Source organism: Girardinichthys multiradiatus, chromosome 20, assembly GCF_021462225.1.
Source record: "Girardinichthys multiradiatus isolate DD_20200921_A chromosome 20, DD_fGirMul_XY1, whole genome shotgun sequence".
Lineage (NCBI taxonomy): Eukaryota > Metazoa > Chordata > Actinopteri > Cyprinodontiformes > Goodeidae > Girardinichthys > Girardinichthys multiradiatus.
Genome location: NC_061812.1, coordinates 38,044,953 through 38,064,326, shown reverse-complemented (window position 1 = coordinate 38,064,326; position 19,374 = coordinate 38,044,953). Strand labels below are relative to the sequence as shown.

The following is a 19,374-nucleotide window of genomic DNA, read 5'->3' as shown; positions in this document are numbered from 1 at the left end:
TACATCTGTTATTTTGTGTTTGTCTATTAAATATAATAATAGAAAAAAACGTTTGTTGTTGTACCATGAAGAACACGTTAAAATGTTAAAGTTTCAAGGCACTGTATTTGACCTCAGCCCGGTGCAAGCAATGTCATTCTCACTTATTCAAACGTTACTCACCACTGTTTCTTTTTTTCCTCCCTAAAACGTATTTCCTGCAGTCACCTGGAGTACAACAACCTGACTGAGGTGAACAGCGGCTCCTTGTACGGCCTGAGCTCCCTCACGCAGCTCTTCCTCAGCAACAACTCAATAGCCCGCATCAACGCCGATGGCTGGAAGTTCTGCCAGAGGCTGAGGGAACTGTAAGTACCTGCATGTAAAAGAGCCTGAACAGAGCTGTGTGCCCTTAGATGCTTTAGTGGTTTTCAGTAACCCAACTCTCTCCATCATCCTTTGCCCAGGGTTAAATAACATTTTGCTTTAACACTCTACACGCTACGCCATTCTCAGGATAAGCCTGTTTATCCCATAATTAGAGCTGGGCTCAACGGCACACAAGCCCTTCGACAAGAGTTTTTGTACTCGTCTCTGAAGCTTGAGGTTTTGGCAAGCGGGCGTGTAATCCTCGGTTGTTTGTGTTGTGGTAATTATGCTCGAGGATCACCTCCTCAGCCTTTGTCTACCAAGTTATTATCTGCAGGTCTCTCCCCTGTGCTGTTGACAAGAGTGTCGTAATGCGGCTTTAAAGTGCTTCGCTCAGCTCAGGCGTCGCTAACTGTGAGGTAGCGCCGGCTCTCCGTGGCGCCTCGGCTTGTTTACGTGTAGCAGTCTGAGAAGATTAAGTGGTGGACGGTGGTTTGCTCTGGGTATATCTCAGCACTGCTTCCTGTGTGCACATCTTATGAATGGCAGATTGCTCCCGGCGCTGTACATCCCCCCCCGCTTCACGGCAGTCTCCGTTCACATGAGTTTTATTACCTATAGAGCTATGTTGACCCTTGCTGCTGATAGAGGCGAGTGACTCGTCTTTATGAGGAGCCTGTTATTGCAATCCCACTGCGCCTGGCTGAGCTGGTCATCAGGGGGAATCTCTGCACACATGGCTGGTCAAGCAGACCTGAGGCCTGGCCACAGAGACCGGCACAGAGGGCCACAGAAAGGGCAATAAAATGCACAATAATGTTTATGAGTGCTGTTGGAAAGTTACTGCTGTAGGATTTATTATCATTAAGAATCTAAGTTTACCAAAAGCTAATGTGTGAAAAGAAGAGATGCACCGACCAATCAGCCAGAGATCACAATTGCTCTGTTTTGCTGCAATACTAAAGTCCGACGACTTTCCGACTATAAAGCAGGGTGCAGTGTAGAAAAGTCTGGCTTGTTGCAGTGTCCAGGCCTGAATAAGTAGAGAAAAAGAGACTTTTTTTAAAAATTTATTTAAATCACATGGTTTATTTATGGAGTCCCCAACATCACAACTTAATTTTACTAATTTACCCACTAGTGAGTTTTTTACTCACCAACTGAATGCACAATAATCAAAAATGACTGTTTCACTATTTATTTTGACTTTGGACAGTTTTAAATTCAAGTTCAATTGGACCTGTGATCGTTCACCTGGGTCCTTAAGAATTGCCAATTAAAACAATTATTTCAAATGTTTTGTTGTCTTTCACACACACAGTGAAATCACCTGTGTTCATAAAATGTACTTTATTTTAGCCCAGATGCAAAAAAAAAAAAAAAAAAAAAAACTGACATGGTTCAATACCACTCTCCAAGAACTGGAAGCTAATTTCAGAAATGTTTTGTTTCATGATTTGTTGAACCTACAGATAAGACCTGATTAATTTTCAAGTTTTCTCCTGTACACACATGTCCAGAATATTATAAAAAAAATGTTAGTAAGGTGAAGCAGAGAATATTGGCACTGAAAGAACCTTGAATCAACCAACAGTATGTACTTGGATGCAGTTAAACAAAAATCTGATAATCAGTTTAAAACTACTACGTCTGACAAAGAACCTCCAGCCCTGTTTTCTTTATGCTTTTATGTGTTATTGTGTTCAGAAAGAAAATTGTAGTCGGACCTCCGAGAAAATCTGTATGAGCCAGGACAAAGCTTGCATGTTTATAAAAAAACAGTATTTCATGCTGTTATTGGTTTATAGATGCAGATGTTGTTCCAACCAGGACTGCTTCTTCCCTGTTCAATGATTTGGATCTCAGTTCTGCTTCCACGTCTGCTGGATCCATTCTGTTAGCAGCTTGTTACACTATGAAAAGACAACAGGGTGGCAGAGAACTTTCAAATCAGCCATTAAATTGAAGTCTAATGATGTTGCAGGCTGCCTCGGTGTTCTGTAAAGCTGTCATCTCCTTTCAGAGCTCACACCAAACTGTTTTCCTCTGTCCGTTTCTCCATCCCTGTCCCCTCCTTTCTGACTGCGTCTCCTTCTGTCTAGGAATCTGTCGTACAACAACTTGACTCGTCTGGATGAGGGGAGTCTGGCTGTGCTGGGGGACCTGCACACACTGCGGCTGGGCCACAACTCCATCAGCCACATCAACGAGGGAGCATTCAGGGGCCTCAAGGCACTACGAGTCCTGTAAGTACACCCCCCCAACCACCCTCATTAAAGTCTGGCCCCTGTTGGAGATAAGGTTAGACGTTCCACTTGGGAGCAGTGAAAGCTGAGCTGTTAAATATTGGTGTGATATTTGATATTTATGCCCAGGTAGCCCCTTTACTTGACTTAAAAAGCCTCCTATCAGCATTCATGTATATTCATGCCTTCTTCTTTTCTTTTTACTGGCCGTCTGTTGTTACTTTTTGCTGCCGTTATAAACATTGCTCCTTTTTCTCCGGTTTTGTCTGGACAAGCTTGGACCTGGAAGTGTTTAGTATCACTCTGCTTTGTTGATTTCCCTCCTTACTTTTAAACTTGCAGATAAAGACGCTTTTCTTTTCCTTCCACCTTTTGCACAAAGTGCCTATATAAAATAAAGGGGCTGAAAAAAAGTCAACGGATAAATCCTTCACAGCCTTTTGGTTCCTAACCGCGGTTTGTTTAGCTCTGCTGCTCTCCAGCCAAAAAACAAAAAAAAACCAAAACAGCCCCACAGAGTAGAGCCAGTTCTTCATAGACCAGATCTCTCGCAGCAGGTCGATGAGCCAAGACACACTGGAGGCTTGTTTACTGGACACAGAGGGAAGAGACGAGCAGTTTTGATGACCACTAGGCTCTTATCCATGTTTTTATTTCTAGTGTTTAATCGCCCCGTTTTTCTTTTATTTGCTTCTACTTATGCTGTCATCTCTTCATGTTATCTCAAACAAAACACTTAATGTGCCTTATGAAAGTATTCATAGCCCTTGAACACATTACAGCTACAAAGCTTTTATGTATTTTATGAGGATGTTCTGTTAAAGACCAACTAAACCAAGCAATAAGGTTACCTGGTTTAAATTTTTTTTTTTTTTTTACAAATACAAATCTGCGTTAATATTCAGTCCCTTTTAATTTAATACACTGAAATAAAATCTGCTGTAAACAGCTGCCTTGACTCTGATTAGGAGCTGTTTTGCAAAGAAGAATGGGGAAAAAAGATCCTGTTAAAAAGTTTGTGGTTGTAACGTGACAAAATGTGAGAAAATCCAAGAGCTATAAATACTTTACTGTGGTAGCCTACTGTAATGCACATCTATAATTTTGCAGTATTTTATTTACTCTCCTTTACTTGTCTAAACTTGGACTTGTCTAAACCTCTTATCTTCTGAGGCGGGTGTAATGTAATCAGTGCAGGGGAGGAAGGGCATAGGCAGGGCCCTGAAAAATAGCTGGGGGAGCTTTAATTGGGTATGTGCTGCTGGTTGTGCTGGCATGGGGCTGGAGCCTACATCAGGGTGTGAAAGCTCTATACAAGCCAGCCTGCCCTCTAATTCGGCCACAGGGGTCGTTGGCTCATTGGGGCCCCCTTTTGCCGGTCCCTCAGCTCCACGGCTGCTCAGCTACCCACCCCTGGCTTTGCAGGCAATGGCGATTCAGATCCATCCAGCCAGAAAGTGTAGGAAATTGGCAGGCCTAGTGCAGCCCCATACCAAAGACAGCAGCCAGTGGAGACTGAAAAGAACCAGAGGGGTACAAAAGATGCTTGGAAAGCAAAGAGAGGAGGAGGTGCAGCTGACCATCAACCTCAAAAGGGTTTTCTTAGGTTTGGAGGAAGGTCTTTTGTCGATCCAGAGGACTTCTCCAAATTTGATGGGGGTTTTTTTTCTTTTTGATCTTTATGCGAGAGAAAGCGGTGGCTTCACCACAGCGATGACTTCATCTGAGAGGTAGTTCCTTGCACCTCACAGATGCATTCACAAACCCCACTGCACAAGAAAAAGAAGAACCTTTTTCTTTTTTCTCCATTGATTCTATTCTCTATCTGCCTGGCCATGGCCAAGCTTGGCCCCTAACCCCCATTAAGAGTGTTGGATATACCCTACCTGCCACCATCACTCCCAACTGCCTGCCTCTGACAAGGCATTGTGCTCTCGCCAGTCCCCTCCATGCCATCATGAATTATACATGCGTTTCCCTGCGCCAGGGGCTTGTGTCCTTACATGCACTTGCATGGCTTGCTCCTTCTCCACCCCTCTTGAAGGAAAGAATGCTTGGTTGGCAGAGCAGAGCAGCAGAGGGGCTCTTCAGGCCAGGTGCAGATGGGGGAGGGTTGGAGCGTGGTCGAAGGGGTAACCTGTAACTTCCAGGGCCGGGGCTGGGAACTTTTCTCTGAAGACAGACTCCGTCCATTTCCTTCTTATCCCCCTCTCTTCTCTCCTTCTCTGCAGGGAGCTGGACCATAACGACATCTCTGGCACAATAGAGGACACCAACGGGGCCTTCACTGGATTGGACAAGCTCAACAAGTTGTGAGTATCTTCCACTCGTTTTTTTTTTTTTTTTCCTGCTCCCTCCTCCGCTCTTCCTCTATCACACCCCTCCTTTTCACCACCCTTTAATGGTCTGGCACTCTCTGCTTTTCTTTGAAAAAAGAATAACAAAAGTTTCTGTGCAAGAGTCTTTACCTACGCTTCATTGCCAACTAAGGTTTCTAGGGTTTACAGGACCCTCACATGTTATTGCATCACTAAAAGCAGAAGCCATTTCCCCTTCAGAGCGTCCCTCTGATAATTAGCTCCTTGGTCTAATAATGGTGGAACAGGATAATCCCAGGACATGGCCACTGACTGGTTTTTGGCTTCAGTGCTAGCGAGTGTTGCGCCCTGTGGAGCTCTGATCCTCAGGGGTTGATGTCCTGCGACTCTAAGGTGTGAATCTGCTTTAACAAAGAGCTGTTGAATAATTAGCTCAATAGATGACACTGTTGCATACATGCCGAGAAGGTCATTTAGCCATTTCATTCAGGTGCAGTGGCCTATGGGGGTGTCTGTAAGTTGCAGGGCACCGGCCTCAACATGTGGTTGCCGTATTTATTTTTTCCTAACACTTTCTCATATGACCTTAAAGGTGGTGGTGGTAGAGTAGTCAGATAATTGTACTCAAGTAAGGGTAGCGTTCCTTTAAAATATTACTCAAATAGAAGGAAAAAGGGCTGTGCAGTAGAACTACTCCTAAAAGTACTTTTTTTTTAAAGTTACTCAAATAAATGTAACTAGTTGCTAACCACCTCTGCTTAAAGGCCATCTTTTTTCCCGTCTCTAAGTTTCTTTTCTTATAATTAATCAAGTCAAGCAGCGGTTCTGTTTCTCAAGTTAGCGATTTGTGAAATGGGAGCTAGAGTGAAGTTTTTGTGGCGCTGGGCTTCAATCATCAACCTGCAGGATGAAAAGATGACGTCCAGCCAAGATGGTTCCCAGTGTGAGCACAGCCGAAAGAAAGAGCCCAAGAAAGCGGGAGAGAAAGGGCTTTTCTTTGAGCTGGCAGGGGTTCTCTCCCCAATAGGCTTACTTCTATTTCTGCTTCATGCCTCCGCTCCTTACGTCCTCCCAATTCCAACTGTCTGTTGTTGGCAGCTGAGAGAGGGTGAAATTAAGGGCCGTATTCAGTCATCAAACATCAAATGCCTCCACTGCCCCCCCCCCCCCCCCCCCTTTTTTTTTTTTTTTTTTTTTTTCGTGGCGTTGGCCGAAGCAGTCCTCTGCATCCCGAAGCTGTCAAAGCGAGCCATGGGAAAAAGAAAATGTAGAAGGGGAAAAAGAGGACTTCAAAGTGTCCGGCACACAGTACTTTGCAGAACCTTCCTACCCCTTGATCCTTTCCTCGTTTTGTCCCATCATAGCCACAGACCTCAGTGTATTTTACTGAGACTCTATATGATGGATAAACATAAAGTGGTGAATGATTGTAAAATGGAAGGGGAATGATAGATGGTTTGGCTAATAAAACTCCAAAATGTGTAGCCTGCATGTGTTCAGCCCCGTTTACTCTGGCACCTATAACCAAAATCCATTGAAAACATTCCATTCAAGTCATCTAATTAGTAAATGGAGTCCACTGGTGTGTAACTTTATCTCATTATAAATCCAGCTGTTCTTTGAAGGCCTCAGAGGTTCTCTAGAGACCACTAAGTGAACTCTCTGGAGGAGCTGTGGGAAAGTTCATGTTTCGACATCACACCCACGACACTACTCTTTATGGAAGAGTTGCGAGAAGAAAGCCATTGTTGAAAGAAAGCCATAAGAAGATTGCACTCTGGTCAGATGAGACCAAAGCTGAACTTTTTGGCACATTTGCAAAACCTGGGGGGGGGGGGGACTCGGCAAACATGGTGTTGGCTGCATCATGCTGTGGGAAGGCATGTCATCAACAAGGACAGAGAAGCTAGCCAGCGTTAATGGGAAGAGGATGGGTTGAGTATTTGAAACAGAAGTTGCAAAGTTGCTTGTCACCATTGTGATGGGCGTTTTGTGTGCACATGTGGATGAGTTTGAACACTGGGCTCTTCAATGTAAGGCACCAACCTGTATAACGTCTTCCTAGGAAAGTGAAATCTCCATCAGAAGAGAGTGTCGAGGTCAGACTCACTAGAACAGTTCACAGCCACTAAAATGATTGCACCTACAAGCTCAGCTGGAAAGAGAAGCACGGCTATTCACACATACACACACAGTAGTGCCCGGTTATCACTGTTCAACTCTAATAAAGATAAAAGTGGTATTAAAAGAGCAGAGCAGAGTCTTTCTAGCTAAAAGTCAAGCCCCATTACATTTCAGTCACCCTTCTTTCTGGCTAATCTCCCCCCAGTTCAGATTTCCAGTTCCCCAGTCCTTCCTCTTATCAGATTTAGCCTCACTAATTGTGCCTCTCTCCCCTTGTTTTGCTCCCTTTTCCTCACCTCTTCTTCCTATCCCACTCTCCCTTCATCAATCGACGCCCTGCATGTTCTGGGACGGCAGGACTCTATTTGGAAACGAGGTCAAATCGGTGGCCAAGAAAGCCTTCGCCGGCCTGGAGACCTTGGAACACCTGTGAGTATCCCACAGCAGAAACACTGGGAGGGAGACAGTTGGGTGTAAAGACCAGCAGAGAAGGGGGGGCTGAGATTGGGTAAAAGTAGCTGGCAGAGCTAGCAACTAAATAGGGTCTTAGAAAAAGGAGCTGCCTCTCTCTTGTTAGTCTAGCTCAATCGCTGTCTAGAACTTTCTTCCCCTCCGTGCCTCAGCACAAGTTATTGAACATATGGTGAGCTCTGTAGTACAACTCCTATTCAAATGATGTTGGGACGTTGTGTAAAACGTTAATAAAAACAGAATCCAATGACTTGCAATTTAATACACAACCAAGACAAGATATTTAATGTTCAAACTGATAAACCTTTTTGTTTTTTTGCAAATATTATTGGAAAAAGGTCATTTTTATGATTTGTATAAATGGAGCTTCCCTGAAAGGCTCAGTTGTTCACAAGCAAGGGCAACTGTATGAGCAAATAGTCCAACAGTTTAGCAACAACATTTCTCAACGTCCAATTTCAAGGAATTTAAGGATTTTATCATCTACAGTCCATAATATCATCAAAAGATTCAGAGAGTCTGGAGAAATCTCTGCAAGGAAGAAAACCAACGTTAAATGCCTGTGACCTTTGACCCCTCGGGAGGCACTGCATTAAAAACCATCATTATGTAATGTATATACCACATCAATTAATAGTTTGTAGCTATATCTAAGAGTACAAGTTAAAACTCTGTCATGCAAAGCCAAAGCCATATATCAACAACACAGAAATGCCGCTGAATTCTCTGGGCCCGAGGTCATCTGAGATGGACTGACACAAAGTAGAACAATGTGCTTTGGTCTGACGAGTCCACATTTCAGACTGTTTTTGGATATCAGGGAAGTCGTGTCCTCTGGGCCATAGAGGAAAAGGACTATCCAGATTCTTATCAGTGCAAAGTTTAAAACCCAGCATCTGTGATGGTATGGGGGTGAGTTAGTGCCCATGGAATGGGTAACTTGCACATCGGCCAAGGCACCATTAATGCTGAAAGGTACCTACAGGTTTTGGAGCAACACATGCTGCCATCCAAGCAATGTCTTTTTCAGGGACGTCGTTGAATATGTCACTGCCACATTCTGCACGCGTAAATATCTTGTCTTTGTAGTCTATTCAATCGCAGCTACAGGTCCTTCTCAAAATATTAGCATATTGTGATAAAGTTAATTATTTTCCATAACGTCATGATGAAAATTTAACATTCATATATTTTAGATTCATTGCACACTAACTGAAATATTTCAGGTCTTTTATTGCCTTAATACGGATGATGTTGGCATACAGCTCATGAAAACCCAAAATTCCTATCTCACAAAATTAGTATATCATTAAAAGGGTCTCTAAACGAGCTATGAACCTAATCATCTGAATCAACGAGTTAACTCTAAACACCTGCAAAAGATTCCTGAGGCCTTTAAAACTCCCAGCCTGGTTCATCACTCAAAACCCCAATCATGGGTAAGACTGCCGACCTGACTGCTGTCCAGAAGGCCACTATTGACACCCTCAAGCAAGAGGGTAAGACACAGAAAGAAATTTCTGAACAAATAGGCTGTTCCCAGAGTGCTGTATCAAGGCACCTCAGTGGGAAGTCTGTGGGAAGGAAAAAGTGTGGCAGAAAACGCTGCACAACGAGAAGAGGTGACCGGACCCTGAGGAAGATTGTGGAGAAGGGCCGATTCCAGACCTTGGGGGACCTGCGGAAGCAGTGGACTGAGTCTGGAGTAGAAACATCCAGAGCCACCGTGCCCAGGCGTGTGCAGGAAATGGGCTACAGGTGCCGCATTCACCAGGTCAAGCCACTTTTGAACCAGAAACAGCGGCAGAAGCGCCTGACCTGGGCTACAGAGAAGCAGCACTGGACTGTTGCTCAGTGGTCCAAAGTACTTTTTTCGGATGAAAGCAAATTCTGCATGTCATTTGGAAATCAAGGTGCCAGAGTCTTGAGGAAGACTGGGGAGAAGGAAATGCCAAAATGCCAGAAGTCCAGTGTCAAGTACCCACAGTCAGTGATGGTCTGGGGTGCCGTGTCAGCTGCTGGTGTTGGTCCACTGTGTTTTATCAAGGACAGGGTCAATGCAGCTAGCTATCAGGAGATTTTGGAGCACTTCATGCTTCCATCTGCTGAAAAGCTTTATGGAGATGAAGATTTCATTTTTCAGCACGACCTGGCACCTGCTCAGTGCCAAAACCACTGGTAAATGGTTTACTGACCATGGTATCACTGTGCTCAATTGGCCTGCCAACTCTCCTGACCTGAACCCCATAGAGAATCTGTGGGATATTGTGAAGAGAACGTTGAGAGACTCAAGACCCAACACTCTGGATGAGCTAAAGGCCGCTATCGAAGCATCCTGGGCCTCCATAAGACCTCAGCTGTGCCACAGGCTGATTGCCTCCATGCCACGCCGCATTGAAGCAGTCATTTCTGCAAAAGGATTCCCGACCAAGTATTGAGTGCATAACTGTACATGATTATTTGAAGGTTGACGTTTTTTGTATTAAAAACACTTTTTTTTTATTGGTCGGATGAAATATGCTAATTTTGTGAGATAGGAATTTTGGGTTTTCATGAGCTGTATGCCACAATCATCCGTATTAAGACAATAAAAGACCTGAAATATTTCAGTTAGTGTGCAATGAATCTAAAATATATGAATGTTAAATTTTCATCATGACATTATGGAAAATAATGAACTTTATCACAATATGCTAATATTTTGAGAAGGACCTGTAGTAGGTTGAACAGGATTTGCAAATCATTGTATTCTGCTGTCATTTACGTTTTAAACAATATCCCAACTTTATTGGAGTAGGGGATGTACAAATAGCTTTTTTACAGGCCTTTGTTAATTGAAGGCAAGGACAACCCTGCTAAGAATGCTTGCCTGTGAAAAGCCTTGATATTTCCACCTTTGCTTGGTGTGACCGCTGCACAGCTAACATGCCGATTTCTTACGTGACAACAGGAACCTGGGGCAGAACGCTATTCGTTCCATCCAGCCTGATGCTTTCAGCAAGATGGGGAACATAAAAAGCCTGTGAGTTGCATCATTGCTTTACACAAGTTTTCTTTTTTTTTTTTACACATTACAATCACGAAATTCTATATATTTTATTGAGATTTAATGTGCTACACCAATAAATATCGGTGCATAATTGTGAAATGGAAAGAAAACGGTTTTTCAATCATTTTCATAAACGATCTTAAAAGTGTGTTTTCCATTCAGCCATGCTAAATAATTACTTTAAAGCAACTATCAATGCAATTATGTCTGCAAGTGTTTTGGGGTATGTGTCTACCATGCTTGTGCATTAGAGACAGAACATTCTTCGATCACTGAAGCGAGGAAATACAAATGCATGCTACATAATTCGATTTTTATTTGTAAAACATATATAGAAAATCGTCATTTTCGTTCCACTTCACATTTTTGCACTACTTTGTGTTGATCCATGACATAAAACCCTGAAGAAGCAGATTCAAGTTTCTGGATGTAATGTGATGTTACATAGTTGAAGGAATACTTTTGTCAGGAGACTGTTTGATCAAACAAAAATGCTTACAGTAGCAGATGCACAGTTACAAAAGTTTAAATCTGGCCTTGTGCTGCTTCACACATTGAAAAATGCTCTTGCAGTTTAAAATGCACGAGAAGTGATCGATTGCATTCTGCTCTCCTCACGTCTAGCCTCATTCAGAGCAACAGTTTCCTCTGTGACTGCCAGCTCCAGTGGTTGCCCATCTGGCTGCAGATGCATGGTCTGCAGGCGGGTGTAAATGCCACCTGTGCCCACCCAGTGAGCCTGCAGGGCACCAGCATCTTTGAAGCTCCACAAAACAGCTTTGTGTGCGGTAAGTCAGGGCTGCACTCTTGTGTTTTTATATTCCACATCATGTTTCCTAACCTGTTTTGGCATGATCTCCTATCCAGATGACCTCCCCAAGCCTCAGATCACTGTCCAGCCGGAGAACACGGTGACGGTGCTCGGCAGCGATGTGCGTCTCACGTGCACGGCGGCGAGCAGCAGCTCCTCCCCTATGACTTTTGCCTGGCGCAAGGACCAGGAACTGATTCGCCAAGGCGAGATGGAGAACTTTGCACACGTGCGCACTCACCACAAGGGTGCAACGCCCTACACGTCAGGCATGGGAGGAGGTGTGATGGAGTACACCACCATACTGCACCTGCGGCACGCCACCTTTGCCCACGAGGGACGTTACCAGTGCATCATCACCAACCACTTTGGCTCCACCTACTCCAACAAGGCTCAAGTTGTCGTCAACGGTATGTGGTTTCCAAGAAACATCGTACAGGAATGATGACCCAGATTTTTTTAAAAGGGAAATGATTCCTGGAGAGGAAAACAGAAGAAAACTCTTAATCGTGTTTTTATAGAAAGGTTGTTAAACTTTCACTTAAACATATTGCCTCTTGCTTGGCCTCCACCCACTATAGGATGGTGCATTTCTAGTACAAATATGTTTTGAAGACAAAAACAGTTTCCTGCAGAATCTGAGCTGTGGGCCTTTAGCAGAAAGATTTTAGGTCTGAATACCAAGAACATCTGGAAAAATAAGTGAATAGCTCGATAATCCTTAACATCTGCTGTTAAATTCTTAAGCAAAGGTTCTGCTCCAACTATATCTTTGACAGAAACCAATAAAAAATAATGTTAATGTTGTTGTGGTCCTTTTTATACCAACATGTTCTTTCTTTATAGTACTGCCGTCCTTTTTGAAGACACCCAGGGACAGTACCATCCGCACGGGCCACACTGCCCGGTTGGAGTGCGCCGCAGAAGGCCACCCGGTACCCCAGATTGCCTGGCAGAAAGACGGCGGCACGGATTTCCCCGCCGCCCGGGAGCGCCGGATGCACGTCATGCCCGATGACGACGTGTTCTTCATCATGGACGTGAAGCCCGAGGACATGGGCATGTACAGCTGTACCGCCAAAAACACAGCGGGCACCGTCTCGGCCAACGCCACCCTCACCGTGCTGGGTAAGAGCCGAGGACATCCAACCCTCCGCTCCGGTTTGTGTTGGTCACATTCCCACAGCTACATGTGGAAATAGCCGGGCGCTCATTTGGGAATTGGTCAGCCCCAGGCCGCAGAATGAGAAGCTTTATATTTTTCTTTTCTCGGCAGCTGTGACCGTGCTGCAGGTCAGGGGCCAGAGGTCGGAGATAGGGTTCATAGAGGGGGGGAGGAGGGGCTCACAGAGGGGTGTTTGTTAGGCATTCCCACCCCCTTCTCTTCTCTCAGTGGGAGGGACAGTGATGGCTACCTCGCTGCAGGCCTGACTGCTCCCAGTTTATTGGCTGTTTTACACAGTAAACTCCAACAAAACCAGCTCACCACACAGATCATCTCTGTGCTTTGTGTTTAGACTGAGCAAGGCAGCTCCTTGAAGCAAAAAAAGGAAGAGTTCCAGCCCTCCTAAAACGATTTCTATATTTAACACACTGGTAGATTTAGGTTAGCGACATGTTTGCATGATGTGTGACTCGATAGAGACTTCTGTGCTAATCCACCCAGCAATGCAGAGCGCTGAAGCAAGTAACAGAGCCTGTGATGTTTGGGTTCGAGACACAGAGAGATGGGGGTTAGTGCAGGGGGATGGTGGCTGCAGTCGAGGGGCCCCTGTCTGGAAAAGAGGGGAGGGTGGGACAGTGAAGTATGGGGAGGGGGTTTGGAGGAAAAAAAAAAAAGAAAAGAGCTGTGATGGGGTGGGGTTGATGGAGATGGAGAAAGTATAGATAGAAGAAAAATGGGGAGGCTGAAGTGGGTTAAGTGAGACCTCTTAATCTGTGTATGTCCCACTGTGAGGGGAAGTGTTGAGTCTGAGAGGCCAACCCTCACACACACTCACGCTGAATTCAATGCAGTCCATTCTGCAGAAACACTGGCAACCTTGTTCCAAAGAGGATCCTCTGGCAAGAGACATCTTGTTGGTGTGTTGAGATAAAACGTTACCTGATGCCACAGTTTGTCATTGTTTCAGATATGAGCTCAGGTGGAATAGTGTCTTTGTTAAAGGAGATCAGCTTTTTCTGTTTAATCAAACTGATTCGCTGGGATTATTTACACTGTAAATATATGGAGCTGTAGCAGAGACCTTAGAACGTTAATCTTTCATAAGGCAGACCTTGGACATGAGATGTTTACATGCACTAATCTCGGGCATGAATGTCACGGCACTTTGGGGTTTTCAATGATGCATTTGAAGCATTCTTTTTATCAGGGTGGTGTGAATGTACAACAGTCTCAATAAAAAAAAAAAAAATGGGATTGAGAGAGACAGAGAGCCTCAGGTTGAATCATCCAGACAGTCCTTCTCATTGTGGCCAGATACGTTTAATTTCTCTCTCTAGAGTAGAGTTTTGAACCCTTGGTAATCGCAGAAAAACGCCATTAAATTCAAACTTGACTCTTGCCGATGATGAGTGTGTAAACTCCCCTGTAATGACATCTGAATCCTGCAGCTTTGTAGCTTTTCTGAGAACTGTATTTCTTCCTGGTTCAACAGAAACACCCCACCTGGCCCAGGAAATGGAGGACCGCAGCGTGGCGGTGGGAGACACGGTGGCACTGCAGTGCAAAGCCCTCGGGAGCCCAACCCCTCGCATCACTTGGCTGCACAACGACCAGCCACTGCAACCCTCCGACAGGCACTACTTCACCCCCGGCAACCAGCTGCTGGTCATCCGCTCTGCCTCGATGGAGGACACCGGCCGCTACACCTGCCTCATGTCCAACACGCTGGGCACGGAGCGCGCTCACAGCCAACTGGTGGTGACCCAGCGCAGGAGCGTGTGCGTGTCGCCGGTGGGCCTGAGCACGGTCACCATTGGTATCATCGTCATTGCGGTGGTGACGAGCATCGTGGCGACATCGTTGGTGTGGGTTTGCATCATTTACCAGACTAGGAAGAAGAGCGAGGAGTGCAGCGTGACCAACACTGGTGAGTTTAGAACTACCTTGAAACCTGAGGGTGTCCTGTTTCGGGCCTGGCTTTGATGTCTTCCTCTGTTCTACCTTTCGTAGATGAGACCATTGTCCCTCCAGATGTCCCTAGTTACCTGTCATCTCAGGGCACTCTGTCCGAGCGGCAGGATGTCTGTATCCGCGTGGAAGCTGGAAGTGGAGCTCAGCCCAACGGGCATGTTGTAGACACCTCAGGTACCCATCAGTCCACCCTCTGCCTTGCTTTGCCAAACATTAGTTCTGCCAGCAGCCTCTGGTGTCTGTGAAACCTGCTCAGAGTCAAAAAATCACAGCTAATAGCAGTGCTGACGATATACTGCCGTCAAGTGATTTCTTCTCCTCCTTCGCTGCAGGTTTTGACGGAGCCGTGATGTGCACAGACTGCATGGAGACGGGCAACAGCTACGGCGATGCCGACTACCTGACCCACGGTTACGGCCTCGCTCGAGGCGGCGAGTACCAGCAGCAGCAGCTAGCCCCCCCTCGGTACTCTCAGTGTAACCTGGGGGAGCAGAGGGACCCAGGGTCACACTTAGCAGCTCCGCTCTGCAACGGAACTCCCCACGGGATCCGAAAGGACATGCAAGGATCCACGTATCCCAAAAATCACAACACGATAGAGCGAAGCCAGAACAATAGAAAAGGTTTGTGGGTAGAGCTGGGAATATATTTTTATTGCTTGGAGGAAAATCAGAAGAAATGCCAACAGTAAGCCATAAATTTAAATTGAATTCCTGAAGCCTTACTCTCTTGCAGGGATATCATTTACATCAGGTGAACAAAGGAATGAAAAGAAACTCACAAATCTGTGTCAAGGCAAATTTTGTTCAGTTTGCATCTGGTTGTGTATTATTGTTGCATGACCAGAGCCCCTCAGGACATCTCAGAAAAACGCTGAAATGAGACCTCTCACTGCTGCCAGACTCCTGCGGATGCATGTGCAGGCCTGCGCTGGGATTTAACTGTGGAGTCATGTGCTTGGAATTGGCCTTTTGAATACCATTTTTCACCTCCACATGTCGACGCAGCTCTATGCACACATTCCACTCCCTGAATTTCCTGTAGCCGAATGAGCATTTTATCAACGTACAACGCCGTCCCACGACCCATGTAAGGACACAATGATAAACATGTGGAAAAAGGGGCTCTGGTCAGATGATACCAGAATGAATCGCTATAATAGAATGGTTAAGATCAAAGCATATTCATGTGTTAGGCCTAGTCAAAGTCCAGACATCCTAAATCCAGTGCGACTGAGTTATTTTGCAAAACAGAATGGATAAAAATGTCTCTAGATGTGCACAGTTGGCAGAGCGGTAATTTCAGCTACTTTGTGTTGGGCTTTGACATAAAATCCCACAAAAACAGCATCACTTCCAGTGTTTGCTAGGCACTGTACATGTCATCGCCTCTATTTCCCTGACGTTTTCTCTCTCGTGTGTCTTTTTCTCCAGCGAGCAGAGTGGGACACACGCTGGTGGGCTGCCCGTCGCAGGACGACTCCTTCCACGAGCCGGTGAAGCTGGCCGGCGGGACAAACTACGGACGCCTGGACACTGACTGTGAGCCTGAGCTCAGGCAGACTCTGCTGTCTAACGGACACGCCCTCAGAGCCTCTCAGAATGAGAGCGCCCTTCTGGGGAGATCCAGCGACTAGCAGACACTGAATGCAGCCCAAAATGTTGACCTTTTTAACTCTTTCTTTGCACTGGGAAAAAACTAAAAACTGCTACCTCACATCGAGGGGAACGATCCAGAGTCTCCCGGATCTGGACCGACACGGGGACGCTGGGAGGATGATTGTCGCGGTTGAAGGGGAGAGTCCGGCGTTTGAAGGTGGAGCTTGTGTGGGTGGCGTCCCACCTGAGCGTATAAGATGTACATAGTTTAAAACCTTCGTTTGGGAGGTGACCGGTTTAAAGAAAGAACTTTAGCGCCAAAAAATGTGACTTGCATTTGAAGCATGCAAATATAAGGAATCTTGTACAGTGTAATTATGTGCAGTAGGGAAAAAAGAGAAATATAAGAGTGGGACTTCTGACTGTACATAAGAGTTTTCTTATATATTATATAACTTTTACAAAAGAGTGTTGGAATATATGTGCATGGCAAAGAAGGAAGCGATATTTTTATTGTTCTTAGGGAGAAAACAACCTTTTTCAGCTTTGACCAACATCCAGCTGCTGTGCCTTATTGCATGATCAAAGAAGACTCAACCTGTGATTTTTATTTTTTTATTTTTTAGTGAAAGATACAGGTACACTTTTATAGCAAACAAAACACTTGGTTGCACTTGGTGACGTATTTTATTTTCTTGGACAAATGCCGCTATCTATGGCCTTACAGAACCAGAATTCACGTGCATTGTTGCGGTATGAAGGAAGAGCTTTGATGTGAAATATTTTTGGTACGTTTGTGGTCAGCCAGCTCCAGCACTTTTTATGTTCTTCAGAAACAGATTGTGCACATCATCTGCCGACAGGAATGCGAGGAACCTGCTCCGGGTGGGGGAGACATTCCACATTTTTGACACAATCAGCAGAACATGCTGTGCCGTTAAGACTCCTCCACTGGTTTGATATTATTATACCACAGATTACTGCGAAGCTGCTCTGATCTACCTAGGATTAATGTGTCTCAGGATGGTTGAGTTGTTTAACTTAAAGTGACGTTAAAAGCCATTAATGAGCCCAGATGTAAGTGGAGATGCACCGATCAGATTTGTGGCCAATTGTTCGGTTTATGTTGAATTTGGACCTTGATACATTTTTAGCCAATTTTTATTTAGTGAGCTCAGTTGAGGTGTGAAATCATTATCCGAGCTCAGACTTCCGAGACAAACTGTAAATCTTTAACACAGATTTCCAAATGGCTGCAAACAGCAGCGAGTTCCAGAAGATTAAGAAGCAACTGAGCAGTTTTCTGATGAAGTTCTCCCCAAAGCAGGTATGAAGTGACCTCTAGATGTCTTCGTAGTAAAAATTCCTTTCAAATAACATCTTACACCTTTAGTGCTTCTTCTAAATTCATTTTAAACGCCTCACTGAGGCTAAAATCAGCTAACCTTTGGTCTTGTGTCAGTAATAACTTCCATAACGAGGAGTCCAAACTAGCAGGCACTTAGGCGTGGAGTGATCACTAAATAGAAAACGACAGCAATGTTAAGGTTCTGGCCAAGCTGAAAACCAGCCGATTCCTGTCATCAGCTCATTTATCGGTGCGTCTCCAAGGAACATTCACAGTTAAAGCTAAAAACGTGTGCTCTGGTCATTCATCTGGCTTCATCCTACGAGTTTTGGGGAAAACCGTGTTACTGCTGTAATCTTCCTCGACACCCACTGTGCTGCGCTCTGAAGCAGTAAGGCCAGTATTCCACCCGAGCTCCCATCATTGCAGCTCAGTCATGTCATGCTTTGTGGTAACGCGGTGAACAGTTGGGATGCTTGTGAAAACGTGCTTTAACCAAACCAGGATCAATGCAGTCAGGAACCCCCTCCCCCACACCCCGCCTCAGACTGCGTCAGTTCCTGGATACACCGGGTCACATTCAGGCGAAGCAGTTCCATCGTGTTTCAGTACCAGAGGTAAGGTGGAGGACATCCTTCACCAGTTACACCTTTCAGAGGTGGCTTTACCTGCGAGACCACTCAGAGACCCGCCTTAAAGGGACTGGAGGGTGTGAGGTCCAGTTCAATGTTTTGAGACTAATTTATTGAAGCGAAGCGTCTGTACCGATGTCAAAGCTAAAACAGTGAAGTGTCTAACATGGCATTGAAGTGTCTAATAAAAAAAAACAAATCACATTTTGCTATGATCATGAGTGTCGGGTCTGTTTTCTCACCTGTGCAAACACACAAGGCGGATGTTTCGGTTGCAGCCGCGTCACCACCTGCTGGGTTAGCATTTGACATCCCTCTCCTGTCAGGGTGGTTATGGAGAAGTCATCAAGTCAAATGGAGCATTTGCTGCCACATAAAATCCACAGACCTCGATCTTCAAAAGCAGCCCTATAGCCTCTGGTCCACATTCACATAAAGCTGAACTTCCACCAGGAATGTCTCCTGGCTCCCCCCCCATCTGCAGCCTGTTTTGGACTCTAGGCTGACTTCGGGCTCATAATGTGCATTCCAGATGGATGTTTGTCATCAGGTGATTGACATGCCCCTGGCCGTGGCCTCTACCAATCAAACACTGGCTATTGGTGTTCAGCAGCACAGTGACATGCAGCGTGACATGGAGTCCCACCTGTGAGGCCATTCGTCTTCCCCCTCCCTGCAGTTTTCTCTGCACCGATTCCTGAAGGACAGAGCTTTCACCCTGATACTGCCTCACTTCCATATGAGACCACACTAAGCCCTCAGTCTGACATAGAGTCATTTGTTGGTCTTCAACTAAACTCTCAGATAACATCTCTTGTACAGAAGCAACTGAACAGATCTCAGCTTTGATTATATTTACACAAAACCTGGAAAGTCCCCTCATTTTTAATTTCATTTCAAACCATTATGCCTTCACCCACATCGTGTCACTTCAACCACTTTTGCGGGAAGTGACTTAGAAAACAGACGCTCTGCTGTTAATAAGAGATCAAACACATAATTAAATGTGCATGCAAGTTGTGGATCCCAGCAGCTGATGTCTCAGAACCTTTGCAAACAAAATCAAAGCCATATGCCTGGCCTAATCTGCAAGTAGGAAAATATTCAGGAATTTCTTTGTAACCAACTGGTACCCAGAGCCATTTCTCATTACAGGAAAGAAAAAGGATCTAAATCATCTGACAGCATTGATACTGTATTATGAAAAAGTATTTGCCCCCTTAACAATTCCCTGTTTCAGATTATCAAACAAATGTTATTCAAGATTTGAAAACCACTATCTAAACCAACCTG

The 19,374-nt window shown here is 45.1% G+C and overlaps 1 protein-coding gene across 1 annotated transcript in view; it reads left to right on the top strand.

Annotated features, from left to right (window-relative positions):
* The window catches only part of lrig1 (leucine-rich repeats and immunoglobulin-like domains 1), a 42,714-nt gene extending 24,418 nt beyond the window's left edge, over window positions 1-18,296 (top strand). Inside the window, exons 7-18 of the mRNA XM_047348840.1 lie at window positions 204-347; window positions 2,451-2,594; window positions 4,826-4,906; window positions 7,394-7,465; window positions 10,458-10,529; window positions 11,181-11,344; window positions 11,424-11,777; window positions 12,214-12,495; window positions 14,025-14,459; window positions 14,543-14,677; window positions 14,836-15,126; window positions 15,937-18,296. Coding sequence (XP_047204796.1) covers window positions 204-347; window positions 2,451-2,594; window positions 4,826-4,906; window positions 7,394-7,465; window positions 10,458-10,529; window positions 11,181-11,344; window positions 11,424-11,777; window positions 12,214-12,495; window positions 14,025-14,459; window positions 14,543-14,677; window positions 14,836-15,126; window positions 15,937-16,139 — 2,377 coding nt within the window. The 3' untranslated portion in view covers window positions 16,140-18,296. The remainder of the gene's footprint in view (window positions 1-203; window positions 348-2,450; window positions 2,595-4,825; window positions 4,907-7,393; window positions 7,466-10,457; window positions 10,530-11,180; window positions 11,345-11,423; window positions 11,778-12,213; window positions 12,496-14,024; window positions 14,460-14,542; window positions 14,678-14,835; window positions 15,127-15,936) is intronic.
* The last annotated feature ends 1,078 nt before the right edge of the window (window positions 18,297-19,374 follow it).